The sequence below is a fragment of the Trichosurus vulpecula genome, chromosome 1 (assembly GCF_011100635.1).
Source record: "Trichosurus vulpecula isolate mTriVul1 chromosome 1, mTriVul1.pri, whole genome shotgun sequence".
Lineage (NCBI taxonomy): Eukaryota > Metazoa > Chordata > Mammalia > Diprotodontia > Phalangeridae > Trichosurus > Trichosurus vulpecula.
The window spans coordinates 307,092,424-307,114,799 of record NC_050573.1 but is presented as its reverse complement, the minus strand read 5'-3'; the positions used below and the strand labels follow the sequence as shown (position 1 = coordinate 307,114,799).

The 22,376-nt window shown below is 37.5% G+C and overlaps 1 protein-coding gene across 1 annotated transcript; it reads right to left on the bottom strand.

Moving 5' to 3' along the window:
- Nucleotides 1–894: 894 nt before the first annotated feature.
- On the bottom strand, nt 895–22,107 carry LOC118834672 (serpin B6-like). The gene is made up of 7 exons (XM_036742113.1): nt 22,056–22,107; nt 20,092–20,264; nt 11,965–12,102; nt 10,643–10,760; nt 6,119–6,261; nt 5,744–5,896; nt 895–1,308 (listed from the first exon to the last, which is right to left on the bottom strand). The coding sequence occupies exons 2-7, from the start codon at nt 20,254–20,256 to the stop codon at nt 895–897; spliced, it is 1,131 nt and encodes a 376-aa protein (XP_036598008.1). The 5' UTR covers nt 20,257–20,264; nt 22,056–22,107.
- Between the last annotated feature and the right edge of the window lie 269 nt (nt 22,108–22,376).

The window sequence follows — 22,376 nt, the reverse complement described above, 5'->3', positions numbered from 1 at the left end:
GTGCTTAACTGGACTTTTTTTCTTCAGTTTCTTAAACTTAATCTACAGTTTGCTTGTATTCTAGAACCTAAACCTATTTTAATAACAATGTAATGCTAAGAAATATGCATATTCTTAAAATTCCCGTTCAGAAGATGCCATAAATCTTTCAGGTATTAACCTTCAACCTTCACATTAATTAGTATTAGTTTTTTAAAATATATTTTCTCTTATGAATTTAGTGGCAGTGCCACTGAATTTTGTGTGTGTGTGTGTGTGTGTGTGTGTGTGTGTGTGTGTGTGTTGATATTGCTTCATTGTCTATGGTGTCTTTAAGCACAATTTCAAGCTTTCTAAGAAGAGATGACCTCCTTCTTATGCCCATGTAATGTCTCCTATCATTAAATCAAAAGCATTTTCTTATTGTTAAAAGCACAGCATTTATAGTCACACACAGTATAGTTCTGCTATTTAATCTCACAAAAACAAAGGTACAGGTGCTACAAAGGGTGGTTTTTGTTAGAAATCAGTCTAGGGCTCAGCCTACAAGGACTTAATGAAAATCATTGACTAATTCCCTCCACCTCTACTAAAGATGTAACAACATAACAAAGAAGAGAGAATATTGATAGACTTAGACCCTCCTACCCAGGTCACAGTAACATAGGCTTTCCCTCTTACAGTCTAAATCTTCTTACTCCCAATCTTATCCCCAGTGCCTGCCAGGATGAAAATCTATAAGATTATATAGTCCTCTTGCCAAGTTTCATGATAAAGTGTTTTGCATATTTTTGTTTCCTACCTAAGGTCACCATGGCTCGCATGCACAGATGTAGCATCTTTATGAATCTTAGGAAGAGAGAATCAGGGAAGTAGCAAAAGGGAAAATACTCTGGGGATAGTGACTGCATCTCTTTAGGGAGAGGAAACTCTGCCACAGAACAGGATACTTTTGGTTTTATAGCTCCAGATAAAAAATAGAAAGAAACCGTTAGCCTTTAGTCCTTCATCTCTTTTTGAAGCTGCTGGTATCTCTGCTGCTACAGTAGCAGCAGATGCCTTGATGCCCTCTTCATTGATCTCCAGGTAAGATGTATGCAAAACCTTGGATAAAGACAAAGGTTTGAGCTTCAACATTCCAGAAAAGTCAGCCCTATGCTCTTCAAATGCATTTGACATTCCCAAACTGTAGAGGATATGCTCCAAGTCACAGGTCTCTTCTGTCTTGATTTTGGGTAGTAAAAATGTCTTGTCATGATTTTCCATCAACGCCATTGCTTCTGGCTTTGTCCAGGATATAAATCTTTCATAGGTAAGCCCTTTTTCCAACTGGAAGACAAAAGTTGGACATCCTTAGATCCTGCTACCTGTATATGACTCTGTATGTTCAGATTCCTTGTACTGGAGCTAGAAGTCAACTGTTTCCTCAGAATCTGTTGCCACTTTGGTATGTTGGCCAGTGAAAGTCTATGCTTTAAAGGTCTCCTCCTTTTCTTCCCTCCCTGCTAACCTCATCTCCCAAGATACATTCCTCCCTGACCTTTGGGGGTTAGGTTTAATTTTAACTATAACCATATAAATAAGGAGGAACTGAAGAAAAATCTAAGCACTTTACAACTTCTGTTAATTACGTAGGACTAGGATTGGGGGTGAGTGGGAAGGCTAAGAGAATTTGACACAATGGATCAGTCTGACAAACCATAGATTAGTTAACACTTGTAAATACCATGCATTTCACAGAACAGGATGATAAGTGGATAGCACAATGGAACTGGAGTCAGGAAGACCAAATTCTGTCTTAGACACATAACCCTTGAAAAGACACATTTAACCTGTCTGAGCCTTATTTTCTTCATCTGTAAAATGGGAATAATATAGGACTTACCTCTGAGTTGATGTGAAAATCAAATAAGATAACATAGGTAAAGCATTTTGTGAATTTAAAATACTTATAAGTGGTAGTTATTATTAATGTTATTGAATTTGGTATACAAATCACCCAAAATACTATGTATTCTGTAGCTTTGTGTCAATGATCCTTTCTTTTATCTTATTTCTGAGGCATTGAATAAGGATCTGTTTCTATCAGCAGCTTTGCACTGGATATTTTCTATTTTAGGGGGTTCTGTCCCTGGCTTAATTTCTTCAATCTACCCATAAGATCTGAGACGTTATGTTTCGTAAAGAAGCAATTATCATCTACTATGTGTCAACCACTTTGCTAAGATAAAGAAGGGCCAAGACAGTCCCTGTTCTCAGGGAGCTCAGTCTGATGGAGGGAGAAAACATGCAAATAACTATGTGCAAAGAATATATATACAGGATAAATTGGAGACAATTAACAGATGGAAGACACTGACATTAAGAGAGACTTGAAAAGCTTCTTAGAGAAGGTAGAATTTTAGTTGGGACTCAAAGAATGCCAAGTGGATACAGAATGGACCAGTGTTCATCCTCCCTCTGACACATACTGGCTATGTGACTTGTGTCAAGTTTCTTAAACTCTCAGTAATCACAGGTAACTCTCCGAAACTACAGATTACAGAGAAAGTGCTAATCTGCATCATTGGAATTCTCTATGCCCATGAAAAATTTAAAAATACCAGAGGATCTAAAGATTTAGAGGGCCTTTAGTACAAACCCCTCATTTTGAAGATGAGGAAACTGAGGCCCAGAGAGATCAAGCAACTCCCCCTAGGTTGAACAAATACTATTACTCTTATTGATTTCATCTTAGTTTAAAAAGTGGCATCATAAAGTAGAGAGTCTAAAACACTTTCCTGCAGAACGTAAATTCAACGGTTTCTGATATCTTTCCAGATAAACCAGTAGCAAGTCTTTACAGATAAGGAAACTTATTATCAAGGCAATCAATATTTATACAGTTCTTTGATAGAACAATAGGAATTAGACTGGTAATATTTTTGTTAAGGAAACACTCAAGAGAGAAATCTTACTCCTTCTACCCAATGATCTGCATTGGGTCTGCAATTTATAGTCACACAGTTGCCTAGATCACCGGAAAGTTAAATAATTTGTACCAGGTCACACCACTAGTATGTGTTAGCAGCAGGACTTGAATACAGGTTTTCCTGGGCTCCAGACTAGCTTTCTATCCACTCTCCTTTGCTGTTTCAAATTCGATCTATATAATAAAAATAGCATTGCTTTCTATTCTTCATTTGGTGACAGATTAGATGGAATGCAAGTAGCCTTTACAGCCACATGTTCTCCACCAGCCTGCTAAGCCTATACAGTTTGTTTAAGATTCTTGCCTCTTTTACCAAATGGGAAGCATTCCAATGAGGATTCATTTGCAGCTTCTCTATTGGAGGTAGAAAAAAATTGGAAGAGATATTTCAGATAAGGGAGGTTGTGGTTTATGTATATTTATATTGTCTTGAAAGAGTTATGAATATGCATAAATACATGTACATACAATTTCATGAAAAATGTCTTTACACATACACATAATATCAATGACTCCAACTGAAATAAGGCCAAATTCTAGGGTGGGTGGTGAAAGTATAGGTAAAGATTGGAGGTAGAATATGGAAGGAGTCACCTTTTATGCTCAGGCTGGGGAAGAGAGATTTAGGGAAAGGGAGCCAGGTTGACAGATCTATGTTAGTTCAGGATGGGTTCCCAGACCAAGAAACCAATAATGCTTCTTCACTCACAGCAACAGCCACATCTAAATGTCCAGAAGCCTTAATTAGGTCAGTCGCTCAACTTGTCTTTGGAGAAATAGTATACTGTCTGGTTGGAGAGACTTTGGATTCTTTTCTGTTTGTCATCTTTTTCAGGTTAATCTCAGGGGAAGGGGAACAGAAGGAAATAAACATTTATATAGTATCTACTATGTGCCAGGCACTCTAAGTGTTTTACAAATATTATGTCATTTGATCCTCAAAACAACCTTGTGAGGAAGGTACTGTAATTATCCCCATTTCATAGTTGAGAAAATTAAGGCAGACAGAGGTGAAATGACTTGCCCAGAGTCACAGAGCTAGGAAGTGTCTGAGGCTGGATTTGAGCTCAGATCTTTCTGACTTCAGGTCCAGTGTTGTACCACCTAGCTCAGGGCAAACCTCATGGTTAACTGAAAAAGCCTAGAATGATTTCAGGGGAAAAACAAAACAAAACCACCTCATCTTCCTATCTGCTTATTGTTTCCCACGTTTCCTTTAAGGACAAGAAAAGGCCACTTTTATTCTCTAAGGAGAGATCAAAGGTACATGACAGTATGAACAGGTTAAGGTATCAACTCACCAACTGAATAACTAACAACACATTTGTTCCTGTCTTTAAAAGGAGGAAAAGAGGTTGTTGTTTTCGAAATGAGGAAACAATTCCCTCTTCCTGTGAGAAGGTTCAGAGGAAGGAGTCTGGGCATTTAAAAGTTTAGGAGAGAGGTTCCCAAAATTATTTGGCCTGCTGCCCCCTTTTAAAAAAATACTCAGTGCCCCCTTGAAATCTACTTTCTTTAACCCTTTTACATTTTTTGAAATTTGCATCATTTCAAAAATATATGAAATATATTTTTGAAATGATGCATCTTAAATTTAATGATTTATTATAAATTTGTGGGGTATTTTCCTGCACTGAAATTTTGATGATGAAATATTGCTTCATGTAACTGTATGGTATATTGTAAACAAGTCATTACACATACCAATTCCTGCTGATGCATGCTGGACTTCCTGACAATGTGCGACAACCTCACCTGCCAATACTTGTTTAAGACCTGTCAGCGGACTTGACCACTGATCAATTATACTTTGTATTTTGTGTGATTATTTGGAATATAGTGTAATCACTACAACCTTAATTCTACTGCACAACAGATGAAACATATGAAGAGTTTTTCAAAATTTTCTTCTCTTCTCTTCTTTCCTTAGGCTTCCAGCACCCCCCTTATTTTAATTCAACAGCCCCCAATTGTACCCAAAGCCACTACCTCCCCCACCCTGATCATTCCAATGACCCCCAGGGGTGGTATTGCCCACCTTGGGAAGTTATGTATGGACAAAAATATTTATAATTTTGCCAAGGATTGGTCTTCTACTCTAAACTCAAATATAAATTCCTTGAGGGCTGGTACTCTGTCTTTTGTATTTTATCCCCAGGTCTACCACAATGCTTAGTTAACTGCTTAAAAAATTCTTTTGAATTCAGACAAAACCTGTGGTCAGAGGTAGATAACTGGCTTAAAGAGATTGGGATGCTTTCACAAGAGCAAGAATCAACTTAGATTGGGAATCTAGGAAAAATAGTGGATATGCATAGTGCTTGGATATATAAGTTGCCACTAATATGAGAAGGTAATATCAATTTGGATTATACTTGCTAAAACAGATAATGACACTTTAAAAGGGTCAGGTTGTAGACATCAAAAACTAGACATTTTCCCAACACACCTACAAGCAACCCAAGTCTCTGTTTCATAATTATCATCAAGTTTCTTTCTTCTTTTTCCTCATTGTTCCTGTCCTCCTTACTTTCCTCATCCCCAAGATGACTTAAAGGAACTTAATTCTCAAGACATATTTCCTTTTTCTTTTAATGATGTTAACATCATTTCTTTTTTGAGAAAGTACAAATCCAATGATGCTTGAAGATAAGAAGTCTTATCTCACGAACCCATTCTGACAGAACGGAAGTAATTTTCAATGACTATTATAATAAATATGTCCCACAGAAGGTTTTTTTGGAATGAAGACAGGACAGAATATAATGTTGCCATTTATCCACCCAGCTTTACCTTAGTTAGGTCACTATCAGAAGTAAAGACAAAGATTATGGTCAATTCCATTCCACGATAGGGAAAGATGAAGAGCTGTCCACCCAGCTCTTCTAAAGAAGATGTCAGAAACTCCTCTTTCTTCTTCATAATCTGCAATGTTGTTTTCTCATGCTTAAAGTGAACAAATGGACATGTTATTGAAGTCAAATTATTGCGAGGGAAGAAGAAATCAAATATGTATTATTTAAAATATTTTCAAATTCACAAACTATAGATGAGTACTCTTAAAAATCAAAGAAAACTGCAATTAATTCTAATTTATCTCTTCATGACACTTCTAAGGTATCTGGAAACCCCCTTCCTCTACTCCCTTCATTCATGTTCACACCCTACCTCATTGACTTTTAAAATATCAATCCGTGTGTGCCTTGGATCAAATGCCCTCTCCCAGGTCACTTTAAAGTTGATGGCATTCACAAAGACCAGCAGGCTAAGTGGATCAACAAGACCATCAGGTAGAGCATCTAAAATGTTACCTTTTAAGAAAATAGAAATTAGGTTTAGTTTTTCCCCAGGAAAAAAATATCCTTTAATAATATTTGACATGCTTTATGTATAATAGAATCTGGATCGAGCACTGGATTTTCAAAGTTTCTGAACCAATTTAATATTTTTAAGATTAATTTTTAGTTTTCAACATTCATTTCTACAAGATTTTGAGTTACAGATTTTCTCCCCATCTCTCCCCTCCACCCACCCCAAGATGGAATGTGTTCTGATTTCCCCTTTCCCCAGTCTGCCCTTCCTTCTATCACCCCAATCCCTACCATTATCTCCTTCTACCTTTCTTACTTGTAGGGAAAGATAGATTTCTATAACCCATTGCCTGTATATTTTATTTCCCAGTTGCATGTAAAAAACAATTTTGAACATTTGTTTTTAGAACTTTGAGTTCCAAACTCTCCCCCTTCTCCCCTCCCCACTCACCCTCCTTGAGAGGGCAATTCAATATAGGTTATACATGTATCATTATGCAAAACACTTCCATAAGAGTCATGTTATGAAAGACTAACTGTATTTCCCTCTATCCTATCCCATCCCCTATTTATTCGATTTGCTTCTTTGACCCTGTCCCTTTTCAAAAGTGTTTGCTTCTGACTACTTCCTCTCCCAATCTGTCCTACCTTCTATCATCCTCCCCCTTATTCCCTTTCCCCCCTACTTTCCTGTAGGATAAAATACCCAATTGAGTGTGTATATTATTCCATCCTTAAGCCAAATCCAATGAGAGTAAGGTTCACTCATTCTCTTTCACCTGACCCCTTGTTCCTTCCATTAGAACAGCTTTTTCTTCTTTCTTCTATGTGAGATAATTTACCCCATTCTATCTTTCCCTTTCTCCTTCTCCCAATATATTCCACTCTCACCCCTTAAAATTTATTTTTAGATATCATCACTTCATATTCAACTCACCCTGTGCCCTGTGTGTGTATTCCCTTCAACAACCCTAATACTGAGAAAGGTTTCATGAGTTACAAATATCATCTTTTCATGTAGGCATGTAAACAGTTCCACTTTAATAAGTCCTCTATGACTTCTCTTTCCTATTTACCTTTTCATGCTTCTCCTGAGTCTTGTATTTGAAAGTCAAATTTTCTATTCAGCTCTGGTGTTTTCATCAAGAATGCTTGAAAGTTCTCTATTTCATTGAAAATCCTTTTTACCCCTGAAGTATGTTTTGCTGTTTCTTTTTGGCTGCTTGCAATATTTTCCCCTTGACCTTGGAACTCTGGAATTTTGCTATAATGTTCCTAGGAATTTTCCTTTTGGGATCTTTTTAAAGAGGTGATTAGTGGATTATTTCAGTTTCTATTTTAACCCTCTTGTTCTAGAATATCAGGGCAGTTTTCCTTGATAATTTCTTGAAGGATGATGTCTAGGCTCTTTTTTTAATCATGACTTTTAGGTCGTCCAATAATTTTTAAATTATCTCTCCTGGATCTATTTTCCAAGTCAGAGGATTTTCCAATGAGATACTTCACATTGTCTTCTATTTTTTTCATTGTTTTGGCTCTGTTTTGTAATTTGATTACTCATAAAGTCATTAGCTTCCATTTGCTCCATTCTATTTTTTAAGGACTTATTTTCTTCAGTGAGCTTTTGGATCTCCTTTTCCATTTGGCCAATTCTGTTTTTTAAGGCATTCTTCTCCTCATTAGCTTTTTGGACCTCTTTTGCCATTTGGGTTAGTCTATTTTTTGACATTCTTTTTTTTTGGAGGGGGGAAGGCAGGGCAGTTGGGGCTAAGTGACTAAGGTTGTCTTGGGCTAGGGACTTGTTTCCACTCTTTCATTTTGCGGGTTTTGTAGCTCTAGACTTTGTTTAAAGTCATTTTTACAGGTATTTGGGGGATTTGGGTGAGAGTTCAAGCAAGTCCCTGCCTTTACTCTGCCATCTTGGCTCCACCCCCCTCAATATTAAACATAATCTTAATATAAATTCTTCATTGTCAGAAAAGGATCATTTGTATGTCTACAAGGTACATGGCACTATATTAGGCTACTGGTGGTTTGGTAACATGTAATCCTTACCATCAAGGACATAATCTTTCATCAAGTAATGAGACAAAAAAAATGTACATAAAATACTTATTTAATGTCTCAATAATATGCCTCCATGGAGATAATAGCAACCATCCTTCCATATCTTTGTAGACTACTTTTGAGTTGCAATGGTGTAGCAACATTTTTACTAGCAGCTACTATGGCTGTGTAAAACCAACAACTCGTACACAGAAGGCCACTAACACAGTTTCTATGATCTGCTTTACTAAGGAAAGCAACATTAAGGGATTAACAATCTTATTTTAATCCAACATACAAATATAATTCACTTAGTTCTGGAGGAAAAGCCAGCAACCTGAACTTCAGAGCAAATACAAACTACAAGCACAACATAAACAGACCAAATCACAATTCATAGTTACCAGGAAGGCATCAACATCTGGGTTTACAAGCCAGGAGGCTCTTAACAGCTGCCCAGAATCCCATGCCACTCTTCCAGTGACTGAGAGCCCCAAGGGAAGACACCAACCTTTTGGGTTTATATATTCTGTTCAGGGTCAAAGGGTGTCACACATGTGACTCACCCACATGACCTAAAAGGCTCTGGCATCACAAACATGTCACTCAAACCCATGCAAACCAGGCTTTCCCTTGAGGCAAGGAGGTCAAAGACTCCTAATTTAATCAAAGAAACAAAGGCCATACTCATCAAGGGCACTTGATTAAATAAGTGCTAAAAGAGAAAACAGTTAAAAAAAAGTCCTACCTTAATTAATATTACAAATGGTTAAAAAATCAAATAAGCAAACAAACAAAAAACCTCATTACTTGGTAGAACAATCTTCTTGGATAAGCTCTCAATACTTAGTTATGCTGGTCCTGGGATCACAGAAATATAGAAGCTGTCACTGGACCCAGACCCCAAATATTTTCTTGGCAGATGTTGTGCCACACTCACAAAACCTTCAGAAATCCAGGGTCAATAAATCAACAAACAGCTCTGAAGTACCCACTATGTCCCAGGTATAGTGCTAAGTGCCAGAGATACAAAAAGAGGCCAAAGATATTCCCTGTACTCAAGGAGCTCATAGTCTAATGGAAGAGACAACAAATAAACAGGGTAAGTAGAAAATAATTAATAGAAAAATGGTACTAGAATTAGGAGGGGTTGGGAAACCCTTTCTGTAGAAGATAGAATTTTACTTTGGACTCAAAGGAAACCAGGGAAGGCAGTAGGCAGAGATGAGGAGGGAGAGCCCTACTGGCTACCAGAAGATAGCCAGAGGAAATGTCTAGAGCCGAGAGATAATGTATCTTGCTTGTGAAAGGAAGCCAGTGTGTCACAGGATCAAAGAGTATGTGTCCAGGAATAAATTGTAAGAAGACTGCAAAGTTAAGAGGAAGCTAGTTATGAGGGGCTCTTGAATCAGAAGAGTATCATCTTTAAACACTGATGAGGCAGCAGAGTAGAATTTTAGTCCTCCATCAATAAATACAAGAAACAGAGAAAGGCAAATATATATGCAACATGATGAACCAGCGGTTGGATATGATTAGTTGGGACTTATATGAGACTTAATAAGGAATGACTCTGAAGGATTAGGTGAATGAAAATTGGTAGAAGGAATAATGTAAGCAGGCCCCACTGTGAGGAAAAAAAGAGTAAGTGAAATATAGAAAATGGGGAAAGGATATGTGGCTGGGATGTAGGGCATATGTTTCAGTTTCTGAAAAGATGACTTTGGCTAAGTAGGGTGGGAAAATATGCTAGTGTTCCTAGGATCCTACACAAGCTTCATCCTTTTTGATCACTGATTGGGCCAGAGGTCACTAGAGAACTGTAAGTGGCTGAAAAATGCAAGACCACCTAGGGTAGAAGGCACAGAGAGGTAGATTTGGGTTTTCTATAATGACAGCTTCCTAAAGATTATAGCATTCCAAATGTGGAATGGGATACTTTATGAGATTGGATATTCCTGCTCACTACATGCCTATAAAGAAAGGTTAGATGACCCCTTGTCAGGTCTGTTGTGGAAGGGATCATTGGCAAGGTACAGGTAGGACTAAATGGCTTCTGAGGCCCCCATTAACTCTGAGATTCTGTAGTAACAGTAGCCATCTTTAGGGTGAGGGTGGAGTTGGAGGTGAAAAAAAGAAAAAAATTTACATGATAATTTTGTTGTATATTTGAAAGGAATAGCAAGCTGTGCATAGTACATTTGCAGTTTCGTGTACGTTCATCTATTCATTATGTTATGTTATAAAAATGTTCTAGTCCATAAATTAAAAGTAAAATTAAAAGAAGTTTCATGAAAAGATGACTGATATAGACAACATAGACAGAATTTATGACCTTCAGTCTTCTCTGCTACCCAAGCATTTATGTGTTTCCTGATGGCCTCTGTCTCTTGAGAAAAGCGAACATCTTCCATCACTGAATTGCAGAATTTGAAACAGGAATCCCTAAAGGACTAGAAGAGGAAAAAATTGGGTCAGAACAACATCCCTACTTCTATGTCCCCCAAATTTTCTGAGAGTTAGAAATATATGAGTAATACGATACACATACACACACATGCATTTGCTATGTGACCCTGGACAAATCCTTAATTCTTAATGCCCCAGGTAATGCTCTAAGACTGTAAGTAGCACAGAAGGTATCATCCTGTAGAGTAGAAGGGATTTCCCTCATCTGGGAGCTCCTTATGTTAATTAAATCACAGGTCCAGATAAGCAAATAAATACATATCAGTCCTTGCTCATACACCATTAACAACCTAGAAAAGAAACACTCTATTCAAGACAGAATCTATTTCAAAAACTAAATTTAAAAACAAGACTGTTAGTCTTATCCCAAAAATGAGATAATAAGCTTTTCAAGAATAAAGAACCAATCCTATAGTGCTTTTGCATTAGTTTTATTTTACAGTAATATCTTGAATACATAGTAGGTACTTATATTTGTTGACATTTGATTAATACGTAGTAATTGCTACCACTTCTAAGTTTTCAGCTACACTAATCTAGGGCCTTTATACATTCTTCGTAATTAAAAAACTAGAAAGAAAAAAGTCAGGGCAATATCTTTATTTCTTTAAGAAAAATCATCAAAATTTCCTAGGATTTAGAAAACATTTTTTTTGGACCAGAATGGTGGTGTGTGCCTATAATAAGCCTAAGGCTGGTGAATGGTTTGAGCTCAGAAGTCCTGAGCTGCAACACGAATAATGTAGATGGGCTGTCCACACTAAATCCAATATGAAAATTGTGAGCCTCTTGGAATGAGGGCCACTAGGTTGCCTAAGGAGGGGGAAACTGGCTGAGGTTAGAAAGAGAACAGGATAAAGCACCTGTGCTCAAAGAAAAAGACCCTGCCATGAGTTGCCCCTGCACTTCCAGTCTGGGTTAAATAGAGGAAAGTGAAGGGAAAAGCCAGAGAGAAGAGGAAGGAAAGAACTTTTTTTTTTCCTAATGAGCTACATCCACATCTTAACCAAAGGTCCTCAATATTCATGCAAATTGTATTATTATACAGTATAATAGCTAAATAGAAGCATCTAAGTAGTGTAGAGAAAAAACTAGTCTCAGACTTTCTTCTCATTTTCTTAATCACTAATTATTTTCATTTCCATTCTTCATTATCACTTTATGATAAAATAGAAATGTGTGACTTACTGAGAAGAAATTTAGAGTATTTTCTCCAAAGAGTTTGTTGGTAGTTTTAAGCAAATACCAGGTGGATGACTTGTTCATTTCAGCAAGAAGTGACCGGTATCCCCAGAAAGCATTTCCACTTCTGTTTAAAGAAAGTAACTAAGAAAAACAAAGACATTAACTTTCTCAGTTGGTCTCTGAAGAATGATTAGCAGAAAACAAACCTTGCTAGTGAGTGCTTCACAGAATCTTGGAGTATTGAGAAAATGGGTTCATTGTGAAAGGACTATGTAGGCTTATGTATTTGAGAAGGAGTCAGGTGCTCAATCAAGCCTTCTTTGCAAGAGAGAAGGGGGTGGGGGGTGGGGGGGAAGCAGCCAGGTAGCATGATAGAACAAATCTAACATCATTCTGGAGAGCACACAAATGCATAGAAGGAAAATGCAATTTCATCTGAAAAGCTAAGAGTAGGTCTCCAGACTCAAACTTCCTTTGGATCTGCTCTCATGAACATATGGATTTGGGGGTTGATTTTTTTCCCTCTAACTAGAGTAACTTATGACCAAGCTGAATTATCTTACTTAGAGCTGGAGTCAGCAGGCCTAGGTTTAAATGCTATCACTCCCACTTAATAGCTAAGTGGCTATGGGAAAATTACTTTAGTAAACTCTGCCTGGTAATGCTATTGTGAGGAAAGCATCTTGTAACCCTTAAAGTAAGACAGAGACATTTTCTTAGTTCTCTTAGGTTATATCAATTGAGTACAAGCTCTGGGAGGTACTGCTTGAAGCTAGGGAGGCTTCAAATAGAGGTTTGCCAACAGATCAGAGCTTTACTTGTAGTCAGCAAGACCTGGGTTTGAATCCTTCCTCAGACACTTATTAGCTGCATTATCCTGCATAAGCTAGATAGTTAGGTGGTACAGCGGATAGTGCTGGGTCTGGAGGCAGGAAGATCTGATTTCATATCTATGTTCAGACACTAGCTGTGTGACCCTGGGCAGGTCGCCTAACCCTGTTTGCTTCAATTTCCTCATCTGTAAAATGAGCTAGAGAAGGAAATGGCAAACCACTCCAGTATCTCTGCCAAGAAAACCCCAAATGGGATCATAAAAAGTTGGACATGACTGAAATGATTGAACAACAGCAAGAACAACCTGGGTAGGTCACCTTAATCTCTCTGAACCTCAGATTTCTCATTTGAAGTATGATGGGGGTACACTTATTGAACTCTTACAGTCCCTTCCACTTCTCAGTCTGTGATCTTATGATCCATGCTTCTAAATGCAAAGAGAGGTGTCACTAGATGATATGGCCATAAGATGAATTTTTTTTAAAAAAACACCTTCAGTCCTATTCAGAACTTTTAGTCAAGCAGTAGAAGAGGACATCACTTGATTTGAAGTTGGAGGACCTTTCTTCGAATCTCATTTCTCCCAATTACTGCCTATGTGGCCTTGGGAAAAACATTTCAACTTTTGGGGCCTAATTTGTTAAATTAATAGGTTGGAGTGGAAGACTTCTGAACCTATTGTCCCCCCTGTATCATACTCCTGTGATCATCTACAAGAATTACTGGAGTGGTTGGAGTTAATAAAAATTAACAACAAGTTGACACACCGCTGGAGAAATGGAATCACCTCCACCTTGATATTTTTTTGCCATCAAAACAACCAGAAGATAAAGGAGTTACACTTAAGTCAGAAGAAAAATCTAGGATTGACTTTAGACAGGGGATAATGAAGGAGTTGGTGCCACTAGTTTCACTGTGAACCAAAAGGCAACAAAAAGATATTATGAGTCAATTTCTCTCCTTGTCCTACAGAGTTCATCATGAACTTGAAAAAGCTGCAGCAATAGGCAGGTCTCTTAAGTCCACTTCACGTTATGCCCTGTTTGCTAAAGGGACTAATTCCAAAGACCATTATTCATTGATAAGTGATGGAAGTACAGAAGTTGAAAAAATAGAGCTGTTACATCAAGGTGTTGACCATATCTATCAAAACCAACATATGACTTGCTGCTCAGTGACATCAATGTAAAGATGGGCTCAGGAGAAGATGACAAAACATATGTTGGAAAACATTGTTTCGGATTCAAGCAATGGAAGAGCCCAAAGGCTTGCAAGCAACTCAGAAACTTTATGCCTATATATAAAGTATACTTTTTTCATGAGAAAATTAGATGGGGAAAATGCTGAACAGCACAAAAAAGAAAGAAATTGATTAAATTTCAACTGATATGAAATGGATTACCAATGTAGTAGTCATTTTAGAATTAGAGACAAATTTCTGCTTTTTTAGACAAAGTCAAAACAAATACCAAATCAGAAGATAACATGAAACTTCCTGTGATTTTATTGATATCAAGAAGTCTTTCTGAGTAACTTTCCTTTACCAGTTCAGGTCAGTACCTTCCCTGTAACAGTCTTGAGAGAGCTGCCTAGAGCTCTTAGAGAAATGTTCAGAGACTTGTCCAGATTCCCTCAGCCAGCATGTGTCAGAGGCAGGATTTGAACCCCAAACTTCCTGACTTTGAAGCAATTTCTGTATCCACATGATTTTGACTTCAAATCAGAAGAAAAGATAAAACTGAAAATCCCCAATTAAATACCAAATTAGAAATACTGAAAATCAAAGGAGAAATTAATAAAATTGAAATCAAGAAAACTATTGAACTAATAAGTAAAACTAAGAGCTGGTTTTATGAAAAAAACAATAAAATTGATAAAACTTTGGTCAATTTGATTTTAAAAAAAGAAGACAACCAAATTACCAGTATCAAAAATCAAAATGGTGAATTCACCTCCAATGAATAGGAAATTAAAACAATAATTAAGAATTATTTTGCCCAATTGTATGCCCATAAATTTGGTAATCTTAGGGAAATGGATGAATATTTACAAAAATATAAATTTCCCAGGTTAACAGAAGAGGAAGTAAAATACCTAAATAATCCCACCTCATAAAAAGAAATTGAACAAGCCATCAATGAACTCCCTAGGAAAAAATCTCCAGGGCCAGATGGATTTACAAGTGAATTCTATCAGACATTTAAAGAACAATTAATTCCCACACTTTATAGATTATTTGGGAAAATAAGTGAAGAAGGAATCCTACCAAATTCTTTTTATGACACAAATATGGTATTAATACCTAAATCATGAATAGTCAAAACAAGAAAGAAAATTATAGACCAATTACCCTAATGAATATAGATGAAAAAAATTAAATAAAATATTAGGAAAAAGACTACAGCAACATATCACAAGAATAATATGCCATGACCAGGTAGGATTTATTCCAAGAATGCAAGGTTGGTTCAATATTAGGAAAACTGTCAACATAATTGATCATATCAACAACAAAATTAGCAGAAACCATATGATTATCTCAATAGATGCAAAAAAAGCTTTTGACAAAATACAACACCCATTTCTATTAAAAATACTAGAGAGTATAGGAATGAAAGGAACCTTCCTTAAAATGATAAGTAGCATCTACCTAAAACCATCAGGAACCATTGTATGTAATGGGGATAAGCTAAATGCATTTCCAATAAGATCAAGGGTGAAATAAGGATATACATTACCACCCCTATTATTCAATTTGGTACTAGAAATATTAGCTGTAGCAATAAGAGAAGAAAAAGAAATTGAAAGAATTAGAATAGGCAAAGAAGAAACTAAGTTATCACTCTTTGCAGACGAGATGATGATTACTTAGAGAATCCTAGAGAATCAAGTAAAAAACTACTTGAAATAATAGACAACTTTAGCAAAGTTTCAGAATGTAAAATAAACCTGCAAAAAATCATTGGCATTTTTACATATTACTAACAAAGCCTAACAGCAAAAGATAGAAAGAGAAATTCCATTTAAAGTTACTGTAGACATTATAAAATATTTGGGAGTCTACCTGCCAAGACATATGAAGACAATTACAAAATGCTTTTCACATCAATAAAGTCAGATCTAAATAAATGGAAAAAATCAGTTGATCATGGTTAGGCTGAGCCAATATCATAAAAATGACAATTTTACCTAAATAAATTTACTTATTCAGTGCCATAACAATCAAACTACCAAAATTATTTTAAAGAGCTGGATAAAATAATAACCAAATTCATCTGGAAGAACATCTAGAATATTAAGGGAATTAATGAAAAGAAATGTTAGGGAAGGTGGCCTAGCCATACCAGATATTAAACTCTATTATAAAACAGCCCTCCTCAAAACTACTTGGTACTGGCTAAGAAATAGAGTGGTGAATTGGTGGAATAGGTTTGGTACACAAGATTCTGTAGTCAATGACTATAGCAATCTACTCTTTGATAAACCCAAAGACTCCAGCTTCTGGGATAAGAACTCACTATTTCACAAAAACTGTTGGGAAAACTGAAAATAGTATGGAAGAAACTGGGTATAGATCAATATCTTACACTGCATGCCAAAATAAAGTCGAAATGGGTTCATGATTTAGATATAAAGGCTGATACTGTAAGCAATTTGGGAGAGCAAGGAATAGTTTACCTGTCAGATTTATGGAGGAGGGAAGAATTTATGACCAAACAAGACATAGAGAGCATTACAAAACGCAAAATGGATAATTTTGATTAAATTGAGAAGTTTTTGTACAAACAAAGCCAATGCAACCAAGATTAGGAGGAAACCAGAAAATTGGGAAAGAATTTTTACAACCAGTGTCTCTGATAAAGGCCTCATCTCTAAAATATTCATGGAACTGAGTCAAATTTATAGGAATATGCCATTGCCAATTGATAAATGATCAAAGGATATGAACAGGCAGTTTTCAGAGGAAGAAACTGAAGATATCTATAGGCATATGAAAAAATGGTCTAAATCACTATTGATTAGAGAAATGCAAATCAAAACAACTCTCCTGTCAGATTGGCTAATGTGACAAAACAGGAAAATGATAAATACTAGAGAGGATGTGGGAAAATAGGAACACTGTTATATTGTTGGTGGAGTTGTAAACTGATCCAGCCATTCTGGAGAGCAATTTGGAATTATTCCCAAAGGGCTATAAAGATGTTCATACCCTTTGACCCAGCAACACCACTTCTTGGGCTGTATGCTAAAGAGATCACACAAGTCAGAAAGGGATCTGTACATACAAAAATATTTATAGCAGCTGTTTTTGTCATGGCAAAGAATTGGAAATCAAGGGGATGCCCCTCAATTGCGGAATGGCTAAACAAGTTGTGGTATATGAATGTAATGGAATACTATTGCCCTATAATAAATGAGGAGCAGATAGACTTCATAATAACCTGGAAAGACATATATGATGTTATGGGGAGCAGAACCAAGAGAACATTATACGTGATTACAAACACATGGTATCTCTGATGACTGACTTTGATAGACTTGGCTCTTCTCTGCAATGCAAGATTCTAAGACAGCTCCAAAAGACTCATGATGGAAAAGGCTATCCATATCTACAGAAAAAATTACTGAGTCTAAATGCAAATTGACACAAACTATTTGCTCTCTCTCTCTTTTTTTCCTTCTTTTTTGGTTTTGTTTCTTCTTTCTCATGGTTCATTCCATTGTTTACAATTCTTCTTTACAACTTGACTATTGTGTAAATAAGTTTAATATGAAGGTATGTGTAGAACCTATATTGGATTGTATGCCATTGGTGGGTAGGGGGGGAGGAGAGGGAGGAAGAGGAAATTTGGAACTCAAAAACTTGTGGAACTGAGTGTTGTAAACTAAAAACAAAAAATTAGTTAAAAAAAGAAAGACACTTAAAAAAGAAAAGATAAAACTGAAGTGTTATGAAATCCATTATGATAGCTCTAGCCCAACCTGTCCAAAGAAGTTATCACCTCTAGGAAACAGACAAAAGGAAAGACACTGAGAGAAGTTGAACCAATGCAAAACAAAACCACAAACAAGTCAGAGAACCCAGAAATCACCTCAACCAGTGAGTCCTTAATAAATGCTTTTCAGCTTATTGACTGCCAAGAAGAAAGAAGCAAAGAACAATAACAATAACATGAGTGAGGAAAGTGGTGTGTAATTACTAATATCACCTCACAAAATAGTGGAAAGTAGTGGAGAGAATGAGTCTCCAGAGTACCTGATATGAAAGAGACTAACAGTGCAGGTTGTGTGTTGTCCATGTAGGTTGTGTGTCTACATTGGTCTTCCCAGAAGTGGCCTTCAAAAAGGTATAAATAGTGTCTTCTCTGCCCACCATTCTCCAAAGAAGACCAATTCTTGCTGGACAGGGAGATGATCGAGACCATGAGGCTGGCTGCTCTCCTTCTTAGAGAAGGGGTTTCAGACTGCAATTATATCTGTCTGGCCTCCTAACTATTGTTAGTGTAGGGGAAATAATTTTTAGGTTCAAACCACTCTCCCTTTAATGGGAGAGGAATATTCTAAGCTATATATCCTAAGGCTTAGCCCCTTTCTCACCAAATACCAGTTCTACAATAACCATCACACAAAATAAATAGCAAATAAGTCCATTTATTCAAGCACATTAAAAATAGATATTAGGAGAAGTTACAGAGATTAAAATATACTGGACAACATACAGATGGATCAGCTCTCCCATTGGGAATGAGACATTTCAGCTCAACCAAGAAAGAGTCCCTGATCTCACTGAAGGGAAAAATTCCATAGTCTCTAGCAGGAAAGCTAGGAATGGGAACATGAATGAGGCACTTCTTCCTAGAGTCTTCTTCCCCCTCCAAGGATCTCTTCCAGAAGAAAACCTGGAACTATGTGTGGTGTCTCTCAAAGCTGGAGCACCAAAGATCTTTCTTCTCCCAGGCTCTTGACAACTCCACCCCCATTCACACATAGAATAGTCAGTGAGAAGAATCTTATGCAATTGGGTTACCTTCTAGTCATATAGTGCTTTTCATAGCGGAAACGAGAAGGAAAATACCAAAGACATGAAATCTTGAATTCTATTATCTTATTACGAAAATACATAAACCTTGTGGAATTGGGTAGAAAAGATGTTTCATGTTTCACTACTGGATTGTTTTCTGACAGGCAGAGATGCATCTAACATTCTTCCTGCATCCATCCATTCAGCTTTTAAAGATATCTTGGAGAGGAGAGTATATAGGGTATAATCTTAGGTGGACTCAATCAAAAAGCCTGCTTGAATAGTGATATCATTCTTCCCTCCAAAATATCCTAAAAACTCACTGTTAGGGTCACTATTAGGTTAGTTAGTCCCTAAGATTTAGGTTTGGGAAAAAGGCTACCTTTTTTGGAGGGGGAAGGCAGGGCAATTGGGGTTAAGTGACTTGCCCAAGGTCATACAGCTAGTAAGTGTGTCAAGTATCTGCGGCCAGATTTGAACTCAGGTCCTCCTGACTCCAGGCCCAGTGCTCTACTCACTGTGCTACCTAGCTGCCCCTCAAGGCTACTTTTAAAGAAAAACACACACACAAACTTTAGAGATAGATATCTTGTTCTTAACCATCATTATACTAACACAGTTTCATCTATGAGTATAGTTTCTTGCCACCTTAGAAAGCAGAGAGAGATTAGGTCTTATATAGTGAGATACACAAGACCAGCAACTCAATAGGAAGGTTTCAGCCTGAATCTATAAACCCTGGGTTGTTGGTGAGGGAAAAAGAAGAGTAAGAAAGAAGAGTGGGGCCATGATTCCATCCAGTGTTACCTGGTTTCCTTCCCCCTGGAGTCTATGTTCTTCCTTGCTCTGGCACCTTATCTCACATTCCCTTGGAGGAAATTGGGACAGTAAAGAGAAAGGCACCAAGAATAGAAGGTATCAAAAGATGCTCTGATGCCTTTACACCTTTACAATTTTGATTTACAAAGGTCACACATTTCTGAAACTTTAGCTTTCCCTGCCCCCTAAGGTATGTCTACTTTCAGAATCCTCTCTCAGATGTTTTTCAAGGATCAACCAGTGTTTTCTAAAATCCACAATGTGGGTTTACCGTTTTTGTGATATTTGGACTTGATTTTTTTGTTTGCATCCTAATCACAGGATGGTCAGCGCAGTATGTCCCATCATATCCCTATACTCTGATATTCTTGAAACAATCTATAGGTACAGACTTCTCTCCCCCAACTCACTTAGGTTGTGAAGGTCTGGCTTTGTGGAATGATAGGCAAACATACCTGTGCTATCTGTGCTGCTGTTTCTCTCCTTGTTCCCAAAAGAATCATGTTCAGAACAAATGAAATGCTTGGAGGAGAAAACAACACATTTCCTGGTTTTTCTTCACAAAGCTTTTTCAGAAGAGTAATAGCAAATCTAGTATTTCCTTCAGAAAGAATATCCATGATGGAACCTTGACCAATAACACAGGAAATGCATAATAAGCACAAGGATTGGGAACAGAATACCTTGCACATAATAGGAGCTCAATATACATTTCATTTTCATACTTGATTCCCCCTTTATATTCAACATTGCCCAACCTTCAGCCAACAGAAAGGACAAACACCTTGAAGGGAAAGCGAATCTTGTTTTGGTGGACTCCCAAGCCCTGTAGATGTTTCTAAAGATAGTTTTACACTAAGTGCAATGGAAATACACAGAGCAGAACCATCCCCAAAATGTCTAAGCATTGTACAGAGGATAGAAGCACCTCATTTTACACCCACATTCAAATACATAGTGTGGGAAAAAGTCCACAGGGTGCTTCTGCTGTGAGCAGTGGTGGAGAGGAAGGAACTTTTCAGGGCAGTGATCAGGAGAGACAGGAGCCAGCTGTGAAGGGAGTGCTACTGACACAGGGGTGGGGAACCTTCGGCCTCAAGGCCACATGTGGCCCTCTAGGTCCTCAAGTGCAGCCCTTTGACTGAATCCAAACTTCACAGAACAAATCCCCTTGATAAGAGGTTTTGTTCTGTAAAACTTGGACTCAGTCAAGAAGCCACATTCAAGCACCTAGAAGACCATATGTGGTCTCAAGCCTGCAGGTTCCCCACCCCTGCTATCATGTTGCATGGTTGAGAACTCAGAGGTGGATATAGTCTGAGATAAAGTGCCAGGTCAGGAAGAACACAGGCTCTAGAGGAAAGGAGGTCAGCTGACCTGGACTGAATCTTGACTAAACTGCTTCTTGGAATGTGTTTTAATAAACCAATGTTCTATATTTTGGATTGATTCTCGCAGGGGGACTGAAAAGGACAAGTGAGCAAAAAAGTCAAAGTTGCTAGGTAGGGGCAAAAGAAGCCAGAGGGTTATTATTAAGAATTCTTTAAGGCTAAACCTAATTTGCATGAGAGTAGAGCTTTTTTTTTTTTCCTCCAGAGTTCACTGGTTATACAAGCTATTTGTTTTCCAAATAGAGGGCATGGATTTGAGTCAAACCCAAGAATAAAACTGAGTCTATGCAGGGGTCTTCATTAGTAGTTATCCACAAGCCAGAATATCTGGGTGGTCTTGACATACATAGTAGGATTAGTAGGATTCTCACATTTGGAAGATACACATAGAATTTGTAAATCCTCGTTAAGATAAATGTTCACTCGGCTTGATGGGGCAGTGAGTGAAAGAGAGAGAGAGAGAGTGTGTATAGGCACTACATAAGAACAAATGCTACAGAGTTTTTGTGGTCTTGACCTTCTTAGTCCTCCTCCTACTTTCTCACTATAGTCAGAACATAAGTCTGATGGTAGGGACAATGTGTCACTGTTTAAAGGTGAGGACCAGTTGCCTGTTCTCATATACTGCCTTCTCAGTCTTTTTCCACCATAATTGAACTGAAACCAGAGAAGGAATGAAGGTCAGTGTAATTTAGCCCAACCAAAGGTTCTTCAAGGAGTAAAGGGTACAATCCCCAAAGCAAGTAGACCCCCTCCACACACACACACAGACCATGGAGTAATGGAAAGAGTGCTATATTTGGAAGTTCAAATTCCACTTTTACTCCTTATAGTGATTTTTTCTGCCCTAAGGTGAGTTACTTGACCCTTGCAGGCATCAGTTTTCTCACCTACAAAACGAAGGAATTGGACTAGATGTCTAAACTTATAATCCCACGTACAAGCATTTCTTTTGAGCTACTTGTCTGTTATTCCTCTGATTGCCTTTCCATTCAGTTTACTATTGAAACGTAAACCTGAACCCTTACCTGTGGAGTATCTCTTCTGTCCCTTTTAGTTTTACTGGGAAGCTATTTCTCTGAGGTAGTTGGGAGAGTTGTTAAATAGTCAGGAGTAGGTTTGGCAGGTGAAGGGCATCACTGGAATTAGAGGTCATCTTGCTCTCCTCATTTTGCAGATGAGGAAGTTGAGGGCCAGAGAGGTTAAGGTCATGCACAGAGTAAGGAGCACAGCTTAGGTTGACCTTTTGTCTCAAAATCTAATGCTAAAGCAACAAAATTACAAATTAAAAAGGGGACACTGGCAAACAGAACAGGAAATTAAAGTAGAATAAGGAAATACTACAGATA

Excerpts from the sequence above, each read along its gene's own strand:
- LOC118834672 (XM_036742113.1), bottom strand. The coding sequence starts at position 20,256 with ATGGATATTCTTTCTGAAGGAAATACTAGATTTGCTATTACTCTTCTG. Across the intron at positions 12,103-20,091 it reads CAGCAGCACAGATAGCACAG|TTACTTTCTTTAAACAGAAG; the intron begins GTATGTTTGCCT and ends TGTTTTTCTTAG. Across the intron at positions 6,262-10,642 it reads GGTAGCAGAGAAGACTGAAG|GTAACATTTTAGATGCTCTA; the intron begins GTCATAAATTCT and ends TTTTCTTAAAAG.